The sequence below is a fragment of the Prosopis cineraria genome, unplaced genomic scaffold (assembly GCF_029017545.1).
Source record: "Prosopis cineraria cultivar Desert tree isolate PC_DT_omini unplaced genomic scaffold, ASM2901754v1 PC235, whole genome shotgun sequence".
NCBI lineage: Eukaryota > Viridiplantae > Streptophyta > Magnoliopsida > Fabales > Fabaceae > Prosopis > Prosopis cineraria.
This window is the reverse complement of record NW_026555562.1, coordinates 9,278-33,233: the sequence shown is the minus strand read 5'-3', so window position 1 is coordinate 33,233 and position 23,956 is coordinate 9,278. Positions and strand designations below refer to the sequence as shown.

Here is a 23,956-nt window from a genome sequence, read left to right as displayed (position 1 = left end):
GTAGTTACTTATCTTCAAATTAACCCTATCTTTCTATATTATCCCTATTTAATAGAGTGTTTCATCATAAAATAAATAAAACGTGATTAATTTAATAGGGACACTTTTAGAAAAAAAAATAATGATTACACCTTGAAAGACTAAAAATACCTTATATTTTTTAACATTTGATCTTTCAAAAAATGCTTTATATTTTTAAATGGAAGGAGTAGTTGTTTTTAATCAAGAATCCTCTGAGTATAAGATACAAGGTTTTTCCAAAATATTGTATGCTAGCTCATTCATTCTAGTGGCCATCTTTATAACACATCATCAAGGTAATTAATTAAATTTAAATTGAATAAATTCCTAAATTTAGATTTCAGTCATCTGATTTGCCAGTCACATGCATTTACAATATTTTATTACTATATCTTATTGAAAAGGACATGTACATAATTTTATATGTACATAATTTTATTAATTTTATTGTTAAGTTGTAACATTATGATGAATTGAGTATTGTAAGAGCAAAATAGCTACTAATTTTTTTGTCATCATTTTACCCTTTGATATATTGCTTGCTTATTTTTTCCTTCTACTAATTTTTTGTGCAACTCATCATGATTTAAACAAGTCAATAAGAGAAGTAACAGAATTTATGCACATGTTAGCTACCATTAAGTCCTTATAGTCATATTTAAAAATATAGGAACTAAAACTAAGGACTATTTTCAAAACATGCTAAAAGTGTAGGAACCAATGGTCATATTTTTTCTATTTTAATTTATATTGATCCTAATTGAATTCAATAATAACATAAAAAAGGATCATGCTTACAATTAATTTATATTGATCCTAATTTATATTGGTCATGTTTAGTATAGTTGGCAATTAAAAAAAAATGAAAGTGGAGCTCACATGCATAAGATGAAATGATGAATGAATCCGATATAGTGTGTGTGTAAGCTTTTCTCTAACCAAAGACATCATCTCAAAGCCTGAACATACGTACATCAATTTTTTTTAAAATATTTAAGTAAAAAACTCATTAAAATTTAAGTAGTTCAAGTTAACATACATACAAATTATTATATGTCAGATTATCGATAAAGAATGTCAATTGTGGCCTTGAGTTTACAGAAAAAACTTGAAATATTAATAGAATTAGTTTTCTTTGATCAATATAAATTGTTATTTCCTCAAACAAATATTTCGTTGCCAATAAACTTTAGCTCGACCCCCCAAACAAATCACAACGAATTCCCCCCCCCCCTCCTTTTAAATTTTTTAATTAATAATTGATCGATTGAAGACAATAATCTTTAGACTCCTAGAAGTTTTCTAGGTCAAATGATTGGACCACGTGCTGAAATTCATTATCATTAGCAAAATTTTATTTAGACAGCTGACTCTGTTGCTGGTTTATCTTCTTTTTACTTTTTCTTTTTTTATTTGATAGCATCTTTGTACGTTTTCCTATTTGATTATGCAATGCGACGTCATTTATGATTACATCATTCAGTTTTGACGGCAATTTTAGATTGAAGAATAAATTTATAATACTTTACACAAAAAAATAGAAGAAAAATAAATTTACAGCAAGAGTTGGCGTCACACTATTCCTCGTGATCATTAAAGCTTCGTTTATTTACACTTCGAAAATAAGTAAATTTTATATTATTTAGGGATTTTATGAAAAAATATTTTTCAAGTGAATTATGTTTTATAAGTGCCAACTAACATTGACATGAGTGATAGAAGCTCTCGTTACTTAAATAAGTGGTTAAGAGTTTGAAGCTTAACTCTTATGTATGTAACCTTGAGGGAGATATTAGTTTTTTTTTTTTTTCAAAAGGGTATGTTTTATAAGTCTAGAGAACTCGTTTTCTCAATAGACTAATCTTTTCAATTATAACCCTTTCTTTAAATTTATACTCAACAGATTATCATGTGTATATGCGTGTGTGATATATATATATATATATATATAGTTAAAAACTGTACACAAATATGATTTTATAATTTTTTTCTTAGTTCAGAAATTTCCCGCTAGGAGAATTTTGCAATTTATCCATTTAAAAGAGTGTTTTATATAAATTATTATGACATGTAATTACGATTGGATCCACCATTGAGATGTAGAAGTGATCAATGTGATATTAATTAAAAGTGATATCTTGGATCCAGTGCAGGGGGAAGTTTATGTTAACAATTCAAGCATTCGTGGTATATTAAAAGAAATATAAATAATGCAATTTGTTATGGATTATATATAAGTGTGCATATGAATGTCGATGATAATAAGTAATTTTTCATAACAACAGATTTTTTGTCATTGAAATTCCTAAAGAAATAATTGAAACTTTTTATTTGGTAATATTTGACCTGTGTCCTTACCTCTCATGTCTTTTAATTTATATATTTTTTTTAACTATAATACCTGGATTTATTAGTGTGTGTATTGGGAATTTAAAATATAATTTATTAATACTTCTTCTTCTTCTTCTTATATATAAAGTAGGTGAACTGTTTTCACAGTATAATCATATGATGACATGGTAAAAGTTACAGCTATAACTTTTCCCAAGTCAAGTCATTGGTTTTAACTTTGTTTATGAAAGTAATTGAAATTAAAAGATGAAGCACCAAAATCTATTCAATCCCTAAAAGAATAAAATACTTCTGATTTTGCTTTGCTGATGTAAACAAATCATTATTAGATTCATTCAGTTTCCCACACAAGGGCTTATTGAGAATGGATAAATGAATAAAAGCATTTTTTGGACCCCACCAATAAAGCATATTTGTGCTATTATTTTTTGCCAAGATTAAGACATGATATTAAGGCTATTTGTATTATTTTTATAAGTCTAATAAAATAATAATATTTAATAGATCTCCTAACATTTGGCTCTTCCAAAATCACAAAAAACAAAAAACAAACAAGATTAACAATAACTATATGATGGTAGAAATTTGTTTAAAGTGGTTTGGACAAAGAGGAAAATGACAAGAGGTAAAAGAAGACTAAGAACCAAAAAAAGGTTGATCCAATTGATAAGAATTTAACTCATAAATAAGATTATGAGATCAATTCTTGCTACCGATGTGAGAATCTTGTTGGTAGATAATTTATAAGTACATTTGCAAGCATTCTTTAAGCTTGAAGGCATGTTTTATCTTGATAAGCCCTTATACCCAATTCACCTAAACTTTTTTTTGTATAAAAAACAATAGAAGACTAAGAAGAACACTCAAGAAAATTATTGAACAAAAATTTTTTTTATGAATAGTATATTTAAATATTTAGTTGTTGATATAACACAATAAGTCATGTAACCTATATAGGCCATCATGCATAATTAAATAAGGTTTGTTGTTATTTTGAATCAAAGATCTTTTTTTTTCCTCTCAAATTGTCTAAATGGTCCAAAGAAGAAAATAAAAAAAAGTAGAATTAAATTCTTCAATCTAAAAGTCGAGGGGTATGTCAAAAGATAGCTCCGAGCTCGAGTTTAGATTAAAACAACAAATAAAATTTCATGTATCATAATGAGTCTCATGTTAAGAAACCTTATGAGAAAAATAAGGCTTATAAATTTAAAGAAGAGCCCAAATTTAGTTTCATTTTGACCGATGTTTCATAAGTACAAGGTCAAAAGCAGAATTTATTTCAAAAGATTAACATGTGTAGTGAGAAAGCTCTTTAAATTTATAAACGTGGCTCATGACATATCACCTAAGCTTATTAAATTTATCATCTAGCAATGTCCTTTCCTCTCTTGTATTGTACGGTCATGTCAAATTTGTAAAATCTTTCTGTTGCATAACAGCTTCAAAACAGGCTGACATATGATCTCAATCCATTGAGAGAAATCCAACATTTCACACTGAAACCAACTCAGAATCTACAGCTTGTTGACACTAGTCTTCAACAAACTCAGCACCAGTATCCATTACAAGATACATGTCTCCAACCAAGTACATGACCCTTATATACAATTTTTCCTATTCATTTAAAAAAAAAAAAAACTCAACAGAGACTTGCCTGTATATGTCAAACAGACGAAAAATGAACCGGTTTTCCCATGGTGAGCTACAATGCTGCTTTGCTGGAGCGGCGTGTTAGTAACTCTGGTGGTATGTCATTTTCCGGTGGGAATAATGACGACGGTATGAATTCAGGTGGTTATGACGATGATAAGGTTAATGGTAATACCACAGGATCTGTGGCATGTGAAAAGAACGCGCCACCAATATGGAGAAATTACCGAGCCATGGGGCCGCCGTAAAACTCGGGAATTTAAAAAAAAATTATAACTTATGATAAGATATATTAAGAATACTCTCTTTAGTCTTATTTATAGAGTAGAGAAAGAAGAATTTTTTAATCCTATTTATAAGTCACATCATTAAATTTTTATCATAAATTTTCTTTTTTACTTTTCATTGAATGTTGGAGAGAGAAAATATATTACTGAAGTGTGTGTATTTAATAGGGTAAAGTTGAGAATTTATTAACTTTTAAGGCAAAATTAATGAGTTTTAAGGTTTTTTTTTAATACTGATAAAATATGTTAGACTTATAAATAGAACCAGATGGTACTTTGCTATTTTTTTTATTAAATATATTAAAAAAGGGATGTTTGGCTAGTGGAAATTATGCTGACAATTTATCTAGACTCTAGTAGGTGCTAAGCTCGAATCTTAGCAATGCAATAAGTTAAGTCTCAGACTTATTAAATTACCATTTACCCTTTAAAAAATTAATACAATAGAGAGATAAAATTAATACAATGCCATTAAAGTCAAATGAATGTATTAAAATTTATACTACTCATAAAATATAAAATTTTTTAATAATAGTGTAATTCAATAAAATACTTTTAGAAAATTAATGGAGAGATGATAAAATTTTAACTTAAATTTAGGAGGACTTTATCAAAACAAATAATAAGTTTGGACACACAGTTCACGAGGATAAATAATCAATTAAGCGTGGATACACAATTTACAAGGGTAAGTAATCAGTCAAAGTACTACTAAAAGCCAAGAAACAAGTGCAACAGGAGCCACGAATTGAGGACAAGCATTAAACTTATGAAATCAAGCGTGAGTACGATGCTCATAAATAACCATCTTTTCATTCCATATGCGTTGGCCATTGCACGGGGGTAGCATCTCTTATAAGTACCCTGCTAGCTAGGTATATCATGGCGCGACAAAAGCTAACGAAACTGCTGTTAGCATCTAACATTCTGAACTCCATTTCTCTCATTAAAATCAAGCGTGTATAGAGTAAGAAAGATAGTTTCAAAATTTTTACTTTCAAATTTTATTCAACTATCATTTTTTATTACCCAAATTTATTATCATTTCCTCCATACATGAATCATTGCAATTAATTTTTTTATATCAATGTAAAATTAAATAATTAAAATACTTATCAACATTATAATACATAATAAAATTTTAGGATTAATAAGTATAGGTATACAATTTATAAAGCAATAATAATAATATTTAAATAAATAAATTTTTATAAACACTTCACTAGAAATTTATTCGGAACGCCACCTGCTCACCTAGGAGTTTTTCAAGAATGTTAAAACTTGACTCCCTCAACCTCTCATTGACTTTAGTGATTCTCCAAATAATCTAACATATAATCCAAAATCCTCTTATCATTATGAATTTCACTTTTTATAATAAATAAGTAAAATTAACATTCAAAATCTGTGATATTTCCTAAAATTTTTCATTAATCCCTTAAGTTTTGACAAAATCCTTCAACAATTTCAATCAAATAATCAATAATACCAGGCAACATTCAACCGCTATCATAAAAATAACTCTTATTCCAAACTGAACAAAATCTTAATTATCATTTAATTTAATAATTTCCTTTTAAGTGCTGTACAACTTTAATGAATATTTCAGCTTTAACAACTTGTGTGCAAGGACATATACTCCCTCAAGCAAAATTTATAATTCCTCTATATTCTATTATAAACAAAATTTAAATAATTATATTTCCACCAACTTCTTCTAAACATCCGTACAAATACCTTCAGGGCATTTTATTATAAACAAAATTATAAGATGAAAATCCAAACAATTTCAACAATTTTCAAACTTCTAATTTCACAACCCAATTTCAATTCAGCATCGTGGCAACTAACATTCAACGTTAACCAGAACTACACCTCAATTCTTTCTAAAATCCCTAGGCAACAGCGATGAGAAGAGGTGTAGTATTAATCAGCTAGAGGAAAGAGAAAGGATGCTTCTGTTTCCATGAAAATCGAAGAGGAAGGAGAAAAACCAGCAACTCACGTCAAATGAAACTTCAATGGCAACAACTAAAAACCAGCATACGGTCGACGCCGAAGAAAGAAAGGAGGGCTCCGATCTGTAGCTCGAACGGAAAGAGGAAGACCAGGAATCGCTGGCCAGGAAAGGAAAAGAAATTGAACTTAACATACACATACACAAGACGTTCAGCAGTTGAGGAAGAGAGGAAATTACAGACCACACACACGCGCGGAAAAACGGACAATGAAACAGAGGGTGATGACGGGGAAAGATAATCCAGTGGCTCACCCATTACAATGGACAACAAAGACGGAGACGAGGGTGGCAGCGAGGAAGACACAGACCGACGGCAATGAACAAGAAAGCGCGATAGGAAATGAGAAGGAGAAGAAGCCTGCGATGATTTTTCCGGACCCTCCCTCACTCTTGCTCTGTTCTGATGCTCGAATGGGGAAGAAAGAGAATAAAAATCTGATCAAAAGACTATTTGGGACAATTACAAGAGAGGCCCAAGAAAAAATTGTGAAAAAGGCACAAATTTTTCTATAATTAAAAAAAACCAAACTTGCTTAGTAAAATTCTAACTTTGGATTCTAAAAAATTACTAGCATAAATTTCTATAAACTACCACCCTTCACTTGCTATAGGTCTAATTTAAATAAAATATTAATTGAAAGAGAAAAATTAATTTAAATTAAAATTTAAATCTTGGGCCATTACATCAACTCACTTTCAGTATTGCATTGATCTTTTTGTTCATAAATGTGTACTTCTATAAGAGAATGTGGTGAACATTAACATATATTGCATTAAAATAATTGTCGTCAACAAAACATCGATAGTCTAAGGTATAATATTCTATGCAAGTTTTTTAATCTTTAGACAATTATTTAGAAAAATGTTGCTAATTAAGTTCACATTGGTCTACAAAGTGATGCTTTGTTCAACTTTGAAGTCAAGTGATTCCTTTCTCTTCATTGGCTTTATATGAAAGCGTGTTCAAGGAGAATTAACTACACACATGAAACTGACAAAATTTGGACGGCATGAATTTTCCCCCATCTTTTTTCTTTTCGGGAAAATGACAACATATAAATTTTGATAATATAAGTCGTTAATTTCAATTACATAAATCCAATAATTGAATATTGATGCTGTGTTTGTGAGTTAAAATTTTATTAAATAGAACATGGATGATGTGGTGCACCAAATTCATGTAAGAATTTCTTTGTGTGATGAGAATATATGGAGATTTAGATTTGTATTTGGATTTGAACCAAATCCACCATTAAAATTAATAAAATTTATGGATTTGGATCTGATCAAATTTATATTTCATTACAATTTCTTTAAAATATCTTTAAAATTTATATTTCAAGCGTCCGACAAAGTAGGCTAGGCAAAGGCGAGGGACCATGCATCTCAGAAGAAGGGACCATCGAAGGCAAAGGATAATGCATCTGAGAATAAGGAAGGGGCTCATCGTCCATTCATTTTTAACCTCGTCCGACCACATTCTCGCTCACACATCCTCGTCCGTCATAGTTGATCATTGCTTTGTTTTGCTAGTGGTTTCCCTACTGGGGAACGTGTGAGAAGAATCATTTTTTTTTTTTTAATTTTGTTCGTTTAACATAGAGGTGCAATTTCATTTGGTTAGTGTTTTTTGAATCACAATTTGAAAGTATTATTGCCTCACCCCAAACTAATCTGAAGCTCCACTATGTATGATTATTATTATCAATGGTAGCCTCACAAATACTTTGAAAATGCATTTGGCATATTTATTTTTCATGATCTCATATCTTAAAATTCAAACTCGATATCCCAAGGTTAACTAATTTAATTTCGTCCACTATCTCCCTCCATATTTTTCTTATCTTTGAAGAGAAACATGAAAAAGAGAAGGACACATAAAGTGGAGACCACATTTTATTTGTCTTTTTCTCTCACCAACAACAGTTTATTCTCTCGAACAACATAGACAGGACAATGTGACAATAAATAGTGTGTCTATGTTTATATTCAATGCGACATTTTTCAATTTCAAATCTGAACCTAATTAAATACAGTGTATTTGGTTTGATTGTGATAGCAAAGTCGAATAATTCATCTTGAAGGGCCTACACATTTGAGGAATGAATTAAGAGTGTATATTTATTCTGTTCAATATTGTTCAAATTTTTTCCAAATAAAAAATTTGTGAAATCTAAACATTCAAATATTAAAATATCCAATATTATTAAGTTCTAATTTAATCTAGTAAATTTTAAAATACCAATCAAAACTTGATTACATATGGGCTTCTTGTGTTGAACAAGACATGAATGTTATATTAATCATTCATAATATTGTTCATGAGTTATTAATAGCGTAAATTTTTTAATAAATTTCATTTTTTTTGTTTTGTTTTAGTAACAAAAGCTGCCTTAAAAAAGAAGAAATATAATAGTATCGTAATAAAATTTAAAACACTGTTTGCTGACACGTAGGTTTCGAGAAGCTACGGTGAAGATTTTGACCACGTGGTAAAATTCATTGAAATTAGAAAATGTCGTTTGGGGCTGCGGAGCATCATGTGAACAATCTAAACGTTTGTCAAAGTTTGGGACCTCTAAATTAAAACTTCAAGGATTTAAAGGTAAAACTTCAAGGATTTAAAGGTTCTTTTATTTATATTTATTAAAATAGAATTTTAAAATTTTTTAATTAATTTATTTTATCAACAATTTAATTTGAATGGTTGAATTAAATATTACAAATTGTAGATTTTCTTAAATTAGTTATCTAAATTCACTCTAAACAATCTAAATTTAATAATATTTTTTGCAAATTTTTATAAATTTTTATTTTGATATATATAATATAATATTAAATTAAATTATTTAGATTAAATCTGTATTATTCATGTTGATAATAAAACAAAATTTATTATCATTTTTAAAATGAAATTTCAAAATTTTTTAATAAATTTATTTTATTACCAATTTAATTTGAATGGTTGAATTAAATATTACAAATTGTAGAATTTCTTAAATTAATTATCTAAATTCACTCTATAGTCTAAACAATCTAAATTTAATAATAATTTTTTGCAAATTTTTATAAATTTTTATTTTGATATATATAATATTAAATTAAATTATTTAGATTAAATCTGCATTATTCATATTGATAATAAAACAAAATTTATTACCATTTTTATAATTTTAATAAAAATAAAAATAAAATAAATTTTTAAATTGGATAGTTCAAATTTTATGAGATGTTTTCAAAACCGGACTGGACATTGAACCGGAAAAGTCAGCGGTTCACGGTTCGCACGGTTCAACCGGTTGGACCAATTGACTTAATAATTAAATTAAAAAAATTATATATGTATATAATAATTTAAATATAAAAAATACATATGAAATTGCTATTTAACTTAAAAAAATTAAATATTTTAAGTTTGTCGCGATTTAACAAGCAATATGATACAATATAATATTAAATGATTAAAAAAATTAATCATTTTTTTAAAAATTTTGATAAAAAATAAAAAAGTTTTTTTTTGAGCAATCTGATTTTTGAAAACCGAATCCGATTTCCGATCTGACTGCCAGTTCGAAACAGCTCAAACCGGCTCAACTCTTAAAATGGTTTTTTTCTTTGAACCAGACCGGAAACCAGACCGGTCGATGGTCCGACCGGTCCGACCGGCCCGGTTTTCAAAACAGTGATTGAAACACACCCTGGCGGGATATTGGGAAGCTAAATATTCTTGTGTTTGTCCGTTAACACGTGACATTATTCGAAACTATTAAACCGACACAAAAAATGGGATTCATTTAATACTTCAACATTTCAAAGTGAAATAAAAATAATTTTAAAATAAAAAATAATATTCATGATTTTAAAAAAACATAATAAGAATATTAATTACTAAATGGTAACTTTAGAGACAGTCGATAAAAAGATTTATTTCTAATCTCTACCAAAAATAAACAGTTGAGATTAACTGCGCTCAAGCATTCTAGAGTAGTTCTCCAAAAAATCATATCTTTTTTTTTTTCCCATATACAATCAAATTTAATAAATGCGTATACAATAATCAAATAGAATTTGAGACGTCTTCTTTTTCGGGGTTGGTGGGTGGGGGAAGGGGAGTGGCATTGTTACTGGAATAGTTGTGGTTGACTATAATATAAAACACTGTGTTTTTATTATGAATCATACTCATTTCATTTCAAATTATAAGAAATTTTTGTTGGAGATTGAACATTTTAAAATATAAGACGCTTTACTAAAAATAAGATTTTCTTAATGATATTTTCAATATTACCTTTCATATTATATTATCTCTCTTATATATTCTTTCATAAATAGAGTATTAAATGAAAGACATTTTTGAAAGTCACTACTAAAAAAATGCAAATTAGCAAAGAAATTTAGTGAAAAATTGTCTATTTCTTTCTAACATATTAAATTAGCAAGAGATGTTGATTCGTAACTCGATTTAAAATTAGTTAGGAAAATAGCGAGGGACTATTAGTTCCTCTAAAATAATATAATTAGCTAGAAAAATAGTGAGAGACTACAAATTTTTTTATAAAATAAGATAATTAGTAAAAAATTTAGTGAGGGATCATATCCCTAGCTAATTACTACAAAAATTTTTGACTTTTGGTAATGATTTTTTAATTATATATTTAATTATTGTCATTTAAAAATTAACTACAATATTCATAATAAAATTATTTAGTATTTTTTAAGTTCATTTTCATTAATAAAATAATATTTTATTAAAAAATATCATATAAATAATAATTTAAATAAAATTTAAATATTTTTAACATATTAATAATTGAAAATAAAATTTAATATATATATGTTTATTTTTATAACATATTATTTGACATATTTATGTAATTAAATAATATACATTTAATTTATCATATAATAATTACAGATGCTTTTCAATTCAATTGGCGAAGAAGAAAAGCATAAGAATTGAAAGGTATGAGGTCAATAGTTCAAGTTTTGGCCTTTCCATAAACATAATGTGACATAGCAAGGAACAAGTGAAATGGCACAAGGTAGATGATGATATGTTATAAGTTGTCACACATGTGGTGAGTGATGGGGCATAAAATGGTAGGTGACATGGCAGTTGATGAGGCATGAGATTGTTGGCAATATGTCACAAGTTGATGCACATATGGTGGATGATGTGGCATCATTATTTTTAAATATAGGCATATTTACACTACCAAAAAAAAAGCAATAGCAAAGGATTATTGCCATAGTTTTTCTTAAATCGGGGTTAATCTAACAATTTAATGAAAAAAATAATTTTTTTTCATTTTAGCTCAATTGAGGCCACGGTTTTCCCCTGAACCACGATTTTCCCAAAAAATTCTTTTGTCTCTTCATTCATCCTTTGATTTTGATTTTGTGATGAATCTTCAATTGGAATTGAATTTTTATTTTCTTCTTGCACCCCAAAAGCATCACAAACTAATTCATGAATATGATCACTTACCTCATTCCCTTGTTCTCTATTTTCTATATTAGACCACCAAAAGAAGTTCCTCTGAATTCATGTTTTTCACCACGTAAAACCCAACATGTATATATGAAAGGGAATGGTTTAGTAATTAAATGATTTCGAACCTCCTCTCAAATATTCCATTTTATAAAGTTACACTTAGGACAAGGACAAATTATTTTACCCTCAACACCATTATTTGCAAAAGCAAAATTTAAAAATCCTTCCAAACTATTTATATATTCTATTGTGTTGTGAAGTTTAGATATCCAAGATTTATCCATTTTCTGTATAAAATAAAAAATAATTATATTTAAATATAAAAATTTGACATACTTTTTATTATTGAAATAAATATAAATAACGTAAATAAAAATCTCAACATGCAGATAATAAATTTAAGCACATCAAGTAAATTTAATTTAAACATTAATGTAACATTTAAATCATTCTATATAGAAAATAAAAATGTAAACCTAATAAAATACTACTACATAAATTCATGTCATATTTCATTCATAAGATTTAATTTATCCAATTTATAGATATCAAATGTAGATTAAAAATAAACTAATAAATGTCATGCATAAGATTTTATATAATTAAAAAAATATAATATAAAACAAAAAATAAATTACCTCAAGCAAGTAGCGAAATGTCAAATTTATAATGACTTAAAGAATTTTTTTAACTCCCTGAAAATATATAATAATATATAATAAAATATAATAAATATAAAAACATACATAAAATAAACAAGAAAAAAAAAGATATGAAGCATGAATGTGTATCTGGAAATGCACTGCGCTCGAATGTGAAAATTTCATGAGAAGAGGGGCTATAAATAACTCGAGAATGAACAGCCATGATTTTTGAAAACTGTGGCTCTAAGCCATATTTATGTCAGAAACAATGGTAGGATTTCTGACACAAACGTGTCCTAGCCAACCGTGTCTTCAATTGAGCCAGAACAAAAAAAAAAAAAATTACTTTTTCATTAAATTATTAGATTAACCAAGGTTTAAGAAAAATGTGTCCTAGCATGCTGTCATTTTTTGTAATGTTATTGGAATAGTTTGTGGTTGACTATAGTATAATATGAATCATACTCATTTCATATCAAATTATAAGATATTTTTTGTAAAAATTAAATGTTTTAAAATATAATACTTTGATAAAAATAAAATTTTTAATGATATTTTTTTTAATATTATCCTTCCCATTATATTATCTCTTTTTAATATTCTTTTATAAATGAAGTATTAAATAGAAATCATTTCTAAAAATTTATTTTTTTAAAAAAATATAAAGTTATAAAATATATTTAATAAACTTTATTAATATATGTAATTTTATTTAAAAGTCTTTTATAATTTGGCACAGGCGAATATCAGTTGAGAGCTTTGAGGTTTTGTTTAATCTTCGAATAATTAGGCTTTTCATCTTTCACTAGTGTTGCTTCTGTCGTGGTGCTCATTACACGGCAAACTAAAGCAATGAACCAATCACACGCGCGATCACAGGCACTCTAAATTACTCCCAACATCCCTATATATAAAATATCTTTTAAAACTTTTTTTATCCTTAAATATAAAAAATTGTAAGTATATTTTTTAATAAATGGATCATTATATCCTTATTAAATTAAAAATAAAAAAGATAAATACTTTTATTAATTTATTTGGAAAAAAATTTATTTTTTATTTACAATAATTAAGGATAAAATTAAAATATTACTGTATTTTTAATTAGATAATTAATTTTTATTAATTTATATAATTTAATTAAAAATATCTAGATGACAAAGGAGTAACACAGTTGAAGTTTCCAGGAAACAACAAAAACAATAATTAAGTAACATCATCATCGCTTTGAACACAAGCCAACAACACACATGTATGTATGTATGTATGTATATAAGTCATCCTTCACAGATCCATTGCTTCTGTGCCCTCATCAAACTTGCGTGCTTCTCAAAATGATCCCTAATCGTTCTCCTTTTGAATCAGTTCAACATCACCTGATTGAAGATGATCCTTATTCCTCCACGACTCTCATGAATAATGGCTTCTTCGCGGCGGCCGGCAACCCTACTTCCAACTTGAACTGCTACACGGCTTCGCTGGATCATGGTGCTAGTAGCTCTACTGGTACGGTGTTTTCCGGTCAGAATGACCACACTGTGAAACTAGATGTTGATAATTGGGTTAATGGAAATGATGCAGGATCTGTGGCGCGTGAGGAGAACGCGCCACCTACATGGAGGAATCTGAACTACGACGCTGCTTTGCCGGAGGAGGGTGTTAGTGACTCCGGTGGTATGTCATTTTCGGGCGGGAATAATGACGACGGTATGAATTCAGGTGGTTATGATGATGATAAGGTTACCGGTAATAACACAGGATCTGTCGCATGTGAAAAGAACGCGCCGCCTCGATTGAGGAATTACCGAGGCGTGAGGCGGCGGCCATGGGGTAAGTTCGCAGCGGAGATCCGGGACCCGAAGAGGAACGGCGCAAGGACATGGCTCGGAACCTATGAGAGCGAGGAGGACGCAGCTTTGGCTTATGATAGAGCTGCTTTCAAGATGCATGGCAGAAAAGCCAAGCTCAATTTCCCACACCTTATTGGATCGGAGTCGCCGCCGGTGCCGGCAAGAGTAGTCATTGGAGAGAAGCAGCGCAGCTCGCGGGAACCTTCGTCGCCGTCTAACTGTACGGCTGAGGATGATGGATCTCAAGGATCAAGTAAGAAGAAAAGCCTGGCAGGTCTATTGAACAAGTTAGCAACAAATAGAAGTCATATCAGATTCTGATGACAGTAAAATTACAAACTATATCATTCATTTAAAGTACTATTATCCAGTTTCGTGCTTGTTCATTGTCATGTGCTAGTTTTGAAGGAAGTGTAAAAGAAGATGAATATTTCTATAATCTATAATATTCTAATAAATAGTAGGGGGCTTAAGTTGGGAGAAATATTTTTTTTTCCTTCATAAAAACTAAATAAATAAAAAATATGTTGATATCATTTTATAAAATAACAATATAAAACGAATTCCTACTAAAAAAAGTTGCTTACGTTTAGTGTTCAACAGTGTCTTAAACATAATTACTTTTGATTGAGAGGATTCATGCTTCCAATAAAAAAATATCAATCTAAAAAACTAAATTTTAAAAATATAGATTTAATTCTTTTTTTTTGTAAAAAAAGGGAAAATAGGTAAGAAGGATCATCACGTAAGGTTATTTGGAAAAAAAGAACTAAGATCTTTCAATTGAGTTAAGAATATAACCTTAATTCACTTAATCTTAATTTATTTGAAATACCTTAATTCTTTTTTATAAAATTTGTTATCTTATATGTGTTCTTAATAATTTCTCGAAAAAGCTAAACACGCAAAAAGAAAGTAAGAACCTAGGACCTACCAATGATACTTTAGCCTTGTTTGGTACGCATATATGAATTTTAAGGGATTGGGGTTGGAGTTGGGGTTGAAGTTGGGATTGGGATTGGGGTTGAGACTTTAATAATATATTTGGTATAAAGTAATATTTATAGGGAATACTTACATTAAATTTTTAAATTCATTATAAATGAGCAAAATACCATAATGCCCCTTATTATTAATAAAAAAATAGTCATGAAGATGAACAGTGCATAGTTTAGGGGACGAGCTTTGCGCTTTGGATCTGGAACTTCTCGACAGTGAATGTGGCGGAGTTAGAGAAGAAGGCGGCGGGTGAGAAGGAGGTGGAAGATAAAGAAGGAGAAAGAAAGGCAAAGAAGATATGATCAGAAATTGACAAAATCTGAAATCGCATCTTCATCATCTTCATCGTAAATTTTGAAACCCAAATCTGCTTTCGTCTTCGACTTGAACCCAGATTTGCTGCTTGTTAACTATTGCTTCTGTCCAAGTCATCGTGGGTAAGGGCGGAAGTCACCGTTGACAATGGAGGATGTCGTTGTCGGCAATGGAGGAGGTCATCCATGGTGAACTTGCTCGAGTTGTGAAGGAAAAGGGAGTATGAGATTTCTACTTTTTAGGAGGGTATTTTGGTAAGGAAAATTTCAATCCCAAGATTAATTTTAGTGGGACAGAATAATACCATGGGGGGTAGTGGGTTTTAGTATTCCTACTTAAGTAGGACTGAGCAATCCCAAATGCTGGTGAACTACTCATACCAAATATGTAGAAGGTGGGATTACTCTGACTCAATCCCAATCCTTACCTTCCAGTGCTACGTACCAAACAAGCCCTTAAAATCTTAAACAACTATTTATCTATAGTATTATTCATATCATTATGCTTTACTGTATTGATGAATAACATGTTATAATAGATTAAATAATGTTGAGGAAAACACATTTAGTTTTTTTTTTGGCCAAGCACTTTTGGTTGATAGAACATTGATTTGTAAGTTCTACAAGCATATGCACTACAAAAAAATAACTTTTAGTGGCGACACTAAAAAGTTGTCGTTGATTTTTAACTTTCAGCGATGACAATAAAAGTTGCCATTAAAAGTGTGACTTTCTGCGATGACAAGATAGAGTTGCTGCTGATTGTCAGACTTTCAACAGCGACAAGTGCATGTCATCGTAGAATGTTACACTTTCAGTGGTGATGTCTACTGTCGCCACTAAAAGTTGAGAATCAGCAGCGACATTTTAGTGTCGCCGCTGATTGTCAACATATTTTAAAATATGTTATAATTTTTTTTAAAAAATTATGTTGTAAGTTTCAATGGTGACATACTAGTCGCCGCTAAAAGTTGAGAATCAGCGGTGACTTTTTAGTGTCGGCACTGATTGTCAACATTGTTATAATTTTTTTTAAAAATTATGTTTTAGGTTTCAGCAACGCATGCAATTCGTCACTGAAAGTTGAGAATCAGTAGTGACTTTTTAGTGTCATCGCTGATTGTCAACATTTTTATAATTTTTTTAAAAAATTATGTTGTACGTTTCAGTGAAGACTTGCATGTCACCACTGAAAGTTGAGAATCAGTGGTGACTTTTTAGTATTGTTGTTGATTGTCAACATTTTTATACCTTTTTTTAAAAAAATTGTGTTTTAGGTTTCAGCAGCGACATACTAGTCGCTGCTGAAAGTTGAAAAATCAGCGACGACTTGTTAGTGTCACCGCTGATTGTAAACATTTTTATAATTTTTTTAAAAAAATTATGTTATAAGTTTCAGCGGTGACATACATCCAAAGTCAATGTTTTTGTAGTGATGAATTGGAATAAATAAATTAATTTTTTTGGTGAGGTAAATAAATAAATTATACATCCAAAGACTTTACTATAATTCTTCAATAAAATAACAACAACAACAACAACAATAAAAATAAAACAAGCACAATTTACATGCATGAGCTGACTCGATTTTCAAATAATGTTTTAGAATACTTATTATGGCTATATATGACGCTGACTCGATTTTCAAATAAGAGCATATTAATCTTCTTTTTTTCGGGTGAAGCATATTATTATTTGAGAAAATGAAAATAAATCCCGAAACAACAATTTGGTTTCATGAAATATGATAATATATTCTAAGTTTCAAGAGACTTAATTGCCACTAAAGTTTTTGATGAAATAACAAAAATATTCCTTAATTTAAAAAATCACAACAAAGTTTTTTTGTTCATGACTGGCATTTTGACATCCACAACTCTAGTTGAGCTAATGACTATATATATATTGGTTTAAACATTAATAACTGTCATCATTTTTCTTCAATAAGGAAAGTACAATAAAGTTTTTTACATTCACAACTTTGGTTCTGTAATTCATAATTTTGGTTTAGTAAATGACTATAGTGGTTTAGACATTTATAACTTTCTCTCATTATTTTTCTCCAATCAATAAAGTGCAATGAAATTTTTTCAATTCACAATTTTGATTCTAAAATTCACAAGTCTAGTTTAATGATTAAAGTGGTTCAGGCATTTATAACTTTTTCTTACCATTTTTCTTTACTTTTTTTAATTAAGGGATATTTTTATCATTTCATAAAAAACTTAAATGACAATTAGGTCTCTTCGAACTTGTAAGGTATTATCACACTTTGTGGGAATAAGTTGTCATTTTTCCATTATATGAAAGGATTTATTTATCATTCTACCTTATTCTTTTCTTATGGTGACCGTTAATGATAGGAGAGATTAGATTCATTTATATTTTATATACACCCATGCTTCTTTATTTATGTTATATTTTTGTTGGCTCTTATGGTGGTATATTGTTGAGTTATCCACCCTTGGTGGATTGGCCTAATATATAAGCCAATGGGGCTTTATCGTGAATATGAAAGAGTCTGGGTCCTTAAGTATAGTATGCTTTGGGCCTTTATACATAAATATTCCTATTATTCAATTGATTAATTAGAGGTAACGGTTTTGTGTAACCTCCACATCCGTGAATAGCGTTCATGTAAGGGATCAGTTGAAGACTCTCATATAGAACTGGGTGTTTTCTAGCTTTCGGTTTGACACACATGAAATGGAAAAGACTCTCATATGCTTCCCACTTGAAAAGAAATCCTTCTCTTGCATTTGCTGTGAATTAAAAACTGAGTTCGATCCCATAACTTCGTTCCCGCATTTTATATTTGTGTGACTGCTTCCAAGTATGTCTTCCTCCTCAGAAGCTTATATATATATATATATATATATATATATTATATTATATTATCCACTAATCCAAATTTAAAGCGAATTAGGTTTCAAATAAAAAATCTACTTGACTAATATTGTTTTATTAAAAAAGTTAAATTCAAAATCTCATTGAAGGATTACTAATAAATCTCTTAATGGATGTCCATTACGCTTATTTATTTTTTTGATCACGAAGTAAGATTATGAGGGAGTATATGTATGGAAATTATAATAATAGTATTCTATACTTTAATTGAATTTTATTTTTAATCCCTATAGTTTTATTTCGTTATTTAGTATAATGACCTACTATTGTGTTTTCAAGAATAACCCAAACAATGTTGATTTAAGTGATCATTATTTAATTTGTCGATCCAATAAATAAACATTTTACTATATGTTATTTTGTGCGTTGGTTTGAAAAGTAATTATTGTTAAGAGTTTGGAGTTTGAGTTTGGGTTTTGTGTATAAAACATATTGCCGAAGAGTGCAAGACAAATTTTGTATTAATAAAACAATATAGAATTCTTGTAACAATTGAAAAATAGCTGTTATTAGTCAGGAATCCTCAGAGTGCAAGAGACAAGGTTTTTCCCAAAATACTGTATGCTACCTCATTCATTATAGTGGTCCCTCTTCATAACACATCATCAAGGTAATTAATTAAATTTAAATTGAATAAATCCCTAAACTTAGATTTCAGCCATCTGATTTCCAAGTTATATGCATTTAGAATATTTTATTACTATATCTTATTATTCAAAACGATATCTTAAATATTATAATATCTAACTAAAATTTAAATAAATACATAAATAAATAAGTATAATAGATGTGCAACAAATACTATGCTTTGCACCCATGTGATTCGAATAAGCTCAATTAAATTAGTGAGAATCTCAATGTAGCTTCCTGAAACTGGTCAATATTTAAATAAAAAAAAAGATACATTTGGACAAATTTTTTGTGTTCTCTATTACGTGGGAGTTTGAATAATTAAGTTCACATTGGTCTACAAACTAATGCTTTTTATTTGATTTCTATTTTAAGTAATGTTTAAGTACAACTTTGAAGTCAAGCATTGAATCACTTCTTTCTTCAGTGATTGTTAAACCGTGTTCATCGCCATGGTTGGTGTAGTAATAAGAATGACTTTTGGGCTTTTGGCACATGAACCTCCTCATTTTTCTATTTATTACTATTATTACAAATTTAGAAGGAAAAATGACAATAAAATTCTCCAATTATATAAATAATAATCTAATCTCTTAAAATGTAATAATTTCACTGAAGTTCCTATGGACTTTTGTGTCAATAAATTTTAAAATAAAAAGATCATTTTACCTTTAATGAAAATAACAAGCCCCGATTATAATTTTTGTTTAAAGAATAATAATTTTTATTCTATGAATCATAAGAGTTAAACAAGAAATTATAACTTATCAATTATAATTTTTGTTATTGAAAAAAAAAGCCCCGCTCATAACTTTTGTTTAAGAATAATAATGTTTGTTTTGTGAGTAGCAATAGTTGAATAAAAAATCATAACTTATCAAATGTAATTTTTATTATTAAAAATAAGTTTTCAAAATAACAAACTCTAATCACAACTCATTAATAAAAGTAAAATGATATTTTCAATTTAAAATTTATTGATACAAAATTTTTTAGGGACTTCAGTGAAATTATAGTATTTTGATATATTATATTGTCATTTATATAATTCGAGATTTGAGGGAGTTTTATTTCATTTTCTCAATTTGGAATAAGTCATCCTCGTACTATTTATAATTTTGACAGAATATAATTCCTGCATATTTTAATGGAAAAATATAATTGTTGGTCATTGTACTTTTAGCATGTTTTGGTATTATTCTTTAAACTTTTCTCATTGTTTCTAGTCCCTTATATTTTATCTGTATGCAATGTTTGTACTCATCATCATTGATGAATTAGTTAAATCTACTAATATGTATATAATTCTATTAATTTTGTTGCTAAGTTGGTAACATTATGATAAAGTGAGTAATGTTCAAACTAATTTTTGCCTTTGATGCCTTGCTTGCTTATTTTGCCTTCTACTAATTTTTTATCAAGTTAGTAAGAGAAGTAATGGAATTTATAGCTTCTATTAAATCCTTATAGTCATATTTAAAATATAGGAACCAATGTTAATGAAGCTTGAGAGACTAGAGCAATTGAGGGGGAAAAAAACTAACGACTGTATTCAAAACATGCTAAAAGTATAGGAACCAATGGCCATGCTTTTTCTATTTTAATTTACATTGATCCTAATTGAATTCAATAATAACATAAAAAAGGATCATGCTTACAATTAATTTATATTGATCCTAATTTATATTGGTCATGTTTAGTATATTTTGGTAATAAAAAAATGAAAGTGGAGCTCACATGCATAAGATGAAATGATGAATGAATCCAATATACTATATATATCCAAAGACAACATATCAAAGCCTGAACATGAAAGAATCCATCAATTTTTTTTAAAAAAAATTATTTAAGTGGAAAACTCATTAAAATTTAAGTAGTTCAAGCTAATACACATACAAATTATTATAAGTCACATTATCGATAAAGAATGTCAATTGCTTCAGTTTACAGAAAAAACCTGAAATATTAGTAGAATTAGTTTACTTTGATCAATATAAATTGTTGTTTCATCAAACAAATATTTCGTTGCCAATAAACTTTTGCTCGACCGTACAAACAAAGCACAACGGATTTCTTTTTTCCCCGTTTTTTACTTTTTAATTTATAATTGATTCAAGACAATAATCTTTAGATTCCTAGAAGTTTTCTCGGTCAAAGGATGGGACCACGTGCTGAAATTCTTTATCATTAGCAAATTTTATTTAGACAGCTGAGTCTGTCGTTGGTTAATCTTCTTTTTTACTTTTTCTTTTTTATTTGATAGCACCTTTGTACGTTTTTCTATTTTATTATGCAATGCGTTCATTCATTATTACATCATTCAGTTTTGAAGGCAATTTTGGATTGAAGAATAAATTTATAATACTTCACACAACGAAATAGAAGAAAAATAAAGTTACAACAAGAGTTGGCGTCACAGTATTCCTTGTGAATTGTGATCATCAAAGCTTGGTTTATTCACACTTGGAAAATAAGTAAATTTTACATTATTTCGAGATTTTATGAAAAAATATTTTGAAAATAAAAAATAATTTATTATTTAACGTTTTTCATTCCCATTTTTTTATATTTGATGTATTTTCAATTTTTTTCGACATTTACTTTTGATTATATCTTTAGAAACTTCTCAAAATTACTACAATGAGTTCTAATTTTATGTTTAATAGTGAAAATTTTATCAATTAAATAATTTATAAGATATTAATAATTTGACTTGTATTACTTCTGCCGTATTTAAAAAAAGAAAAAGCAAATGAGCAGAGAGAAGTTAAATTATTAATAATACCACACACATAAATATAATTACAATATATCGATAAAGTCAAGTAATATTTAACCTTTTGTATACACTTAATTAGTACTCACAACTAAATAACAATTTTTTGAGTTAATCAGTCACATGCGATGATATTCCAAATTAACTTTTTCTTTGGTTTTTTATTTGCCATGCTTCAGAGCCTTAATTATTAAAATTAAAATTGAAGTTTCCTGGAAACAACACACGCAAGCATAAAATAATGTATTAATAATCCCTCCCTTCAAACAAAAGTCATTATGCATAATATATATAATTAGCCATGTTTCAGTATTCATGTGTGCTTCTATACTATCACAGAGAACTTAATTAGCTTCCAAAAAATGATCCCTGATCTTTCTTCTTCTTTAGATTCAGTTCATCAATACCTTCTTGAAGATCATGATCCTTCCTCTATGACTCTCATGAATACCTTCTTCATGTTCAACAACCCTACTTTAAATTTAAACCCTAACTGTGACCCAGATGCTTCACCAGAGCAGGTTGCTAGTAATAACTCCAGTGGTACGGTGTTTTCCGGCGGCGAATATGACACCGCTATGAAACAAGGTGATAGGGTTAGTGTTAACAATGCAGGATCTGAGGCGCGTGAATGTAACGCGCCACCAAGATGGAGGAATTACAGAGGTGTGAGGAGGCGGACATGGGGGAAGTTCGCAGCGGAGATCCGGGATCCAAAGAGGAACGGCGCCAGAACTTGGTTGGGAACTTATGATAGGGAAGAGGATGCAGCTTTGGCGTATGATAGAGCTGCTTTCAAGATGAGAGGTAGAAAAGCAAAGCTCAATTTTCCTCACCTCATTGGATCACAACCGCCACCGGAGCTGGCAAGAGTAGTCGTCGGAAAGAAGTGGCACTGCTCACTGGAACCTTTATCACCGTCAAACAGTACATCTGTGGATGACGGATCTCAAGGGTCATGCAAGAGGAAGAACCTGTCTGGGCTATTGAATAAGATAGCAACAAATGGAAACCTAAGTCAGAAGCTTGAAATGATGTTCATGAAGGCATAGGTCGCTTTTTTTCCCCCCACTTCTCCTTCTTCATTTAGTCGAGAAAAAAAATATAGAATTTAAATATTAAAATCATGGGTTGAATAAATATATGTTGTAAATCAAGAAATTCTCAAGTAATTTTTTTTTATAGTTTTATGTAGCTCTCGTGAACTTTCTTTTCTTATTATCTTCTACCTTTTTTATTCGTTCTATATATTGATATTCGATACCCTACTTTTCAATTTTAAGGATAATTAGATCAGTCTTTAATTTGAAGCGAAACAAAGTCTTATTTCTGGATGTGCTGAAAATGTTGTATTTTTTCTAAAGATGACTATGTTGTTTCTTTCTTCGTTCTGAGAAAGATGTGAAGAACACATAGCGAAATATATCTTTCTTTGTTTTTTTTTAATGTCTTTGCGGAGAAGAAAAGCAACCAAGTCTTAATTTGCAATGATTACATTGAATTAATTAGAAGATAAGCTAAGGCGCAAGCTTCTAATTTTGAGAGTACTCATTTATTTTTTATGTAATAAGATGCTCAGTCTCAATAAAGTTCATGAATAATAATCAAGCATATTGATAATTAATTATATGCTTATTATATTGCGAGTATTTTTTATTTTTGGATTTTTATCTCTAAAGGAAATACATTTAGAAGCGTGTATGAATAAAGTTTTATGTCCGACGTATATCATGTATGGTACTAACAATCAATCTGAATTTAAATATTGTTGGGTCTAAATTAAGGGTAATATTCTAGACATGATATGTTACAATCTTTGGACAAGTAAACAAATTTTGTATGAGTAGTATATATATATATATATTGTTGTAATTCATAATTTTAAGGATAATTCTCTCACATGGTTTTTTAATTCATTTTAAATTATTACAAATTCAAAAATGTTGGGAGTTTCTTTTTTTTAAAAAAAAAAACAAGAAGACTTAATTTAGGGATACAGTTATGATAGG

At 28.9% G+C, this 23,956-nt stretch overlaps 2 protein-coding genes across 3 annotated transcripts; both read left to right on the top strand.

Moving 5' to 3' along the window:
- Positions 1-13,764: 13,764 nt before the first annotated feature.
- Positions 13,765-14,789, top strand: LOC129296010 (ethylene-responsive transcription factor 13-like). 2 transcript variants are annotated; one of them, XM_054934608.1, is made up of 2 exons: positions 13,765-13,959; positions 14,053-14,789. In XM_054934608.1, exons 1-2 carry the CDS (start codon positions 13,806-13,808, stop codon positions 14,640-14,642), a joined length of 744 nt encoding a protein of 247 aa, XP_054790583.1. In that variant the 5' UTR covers positions 13,765-13,805; the 3' UTR covers positions 14,643-14,789. The 2 variants fall into 2 exon arrangements, with proteins under 2 accessions (XP_054790583.1, XP_054790582.1); XM_054934607.1 differs by having other exon boundaries at positions 13,765-13,977.
- A 7,501-nt stretch (positions 14,790-22,290) lies between these two features.
- On the top strand, positions 22,291-23,188 carry LOC129296011 (ethylene-responsive transcription factor 1-like). The gene has a single exon (XM_054934609.1). It carries the CDS (start codon positions 22,310-22,312, stop codon positions 22,997-22,999), a length of 690 nt encoding a protein of 229 aa, XP_054790584.1. The 5' UTR covers positions 22,291-22,309; the 3' UTR covers positions 23,000-23,188.
- The last annotated feature ends 768 nt before the right edge of the window (positions 23,189-23,956 follow it).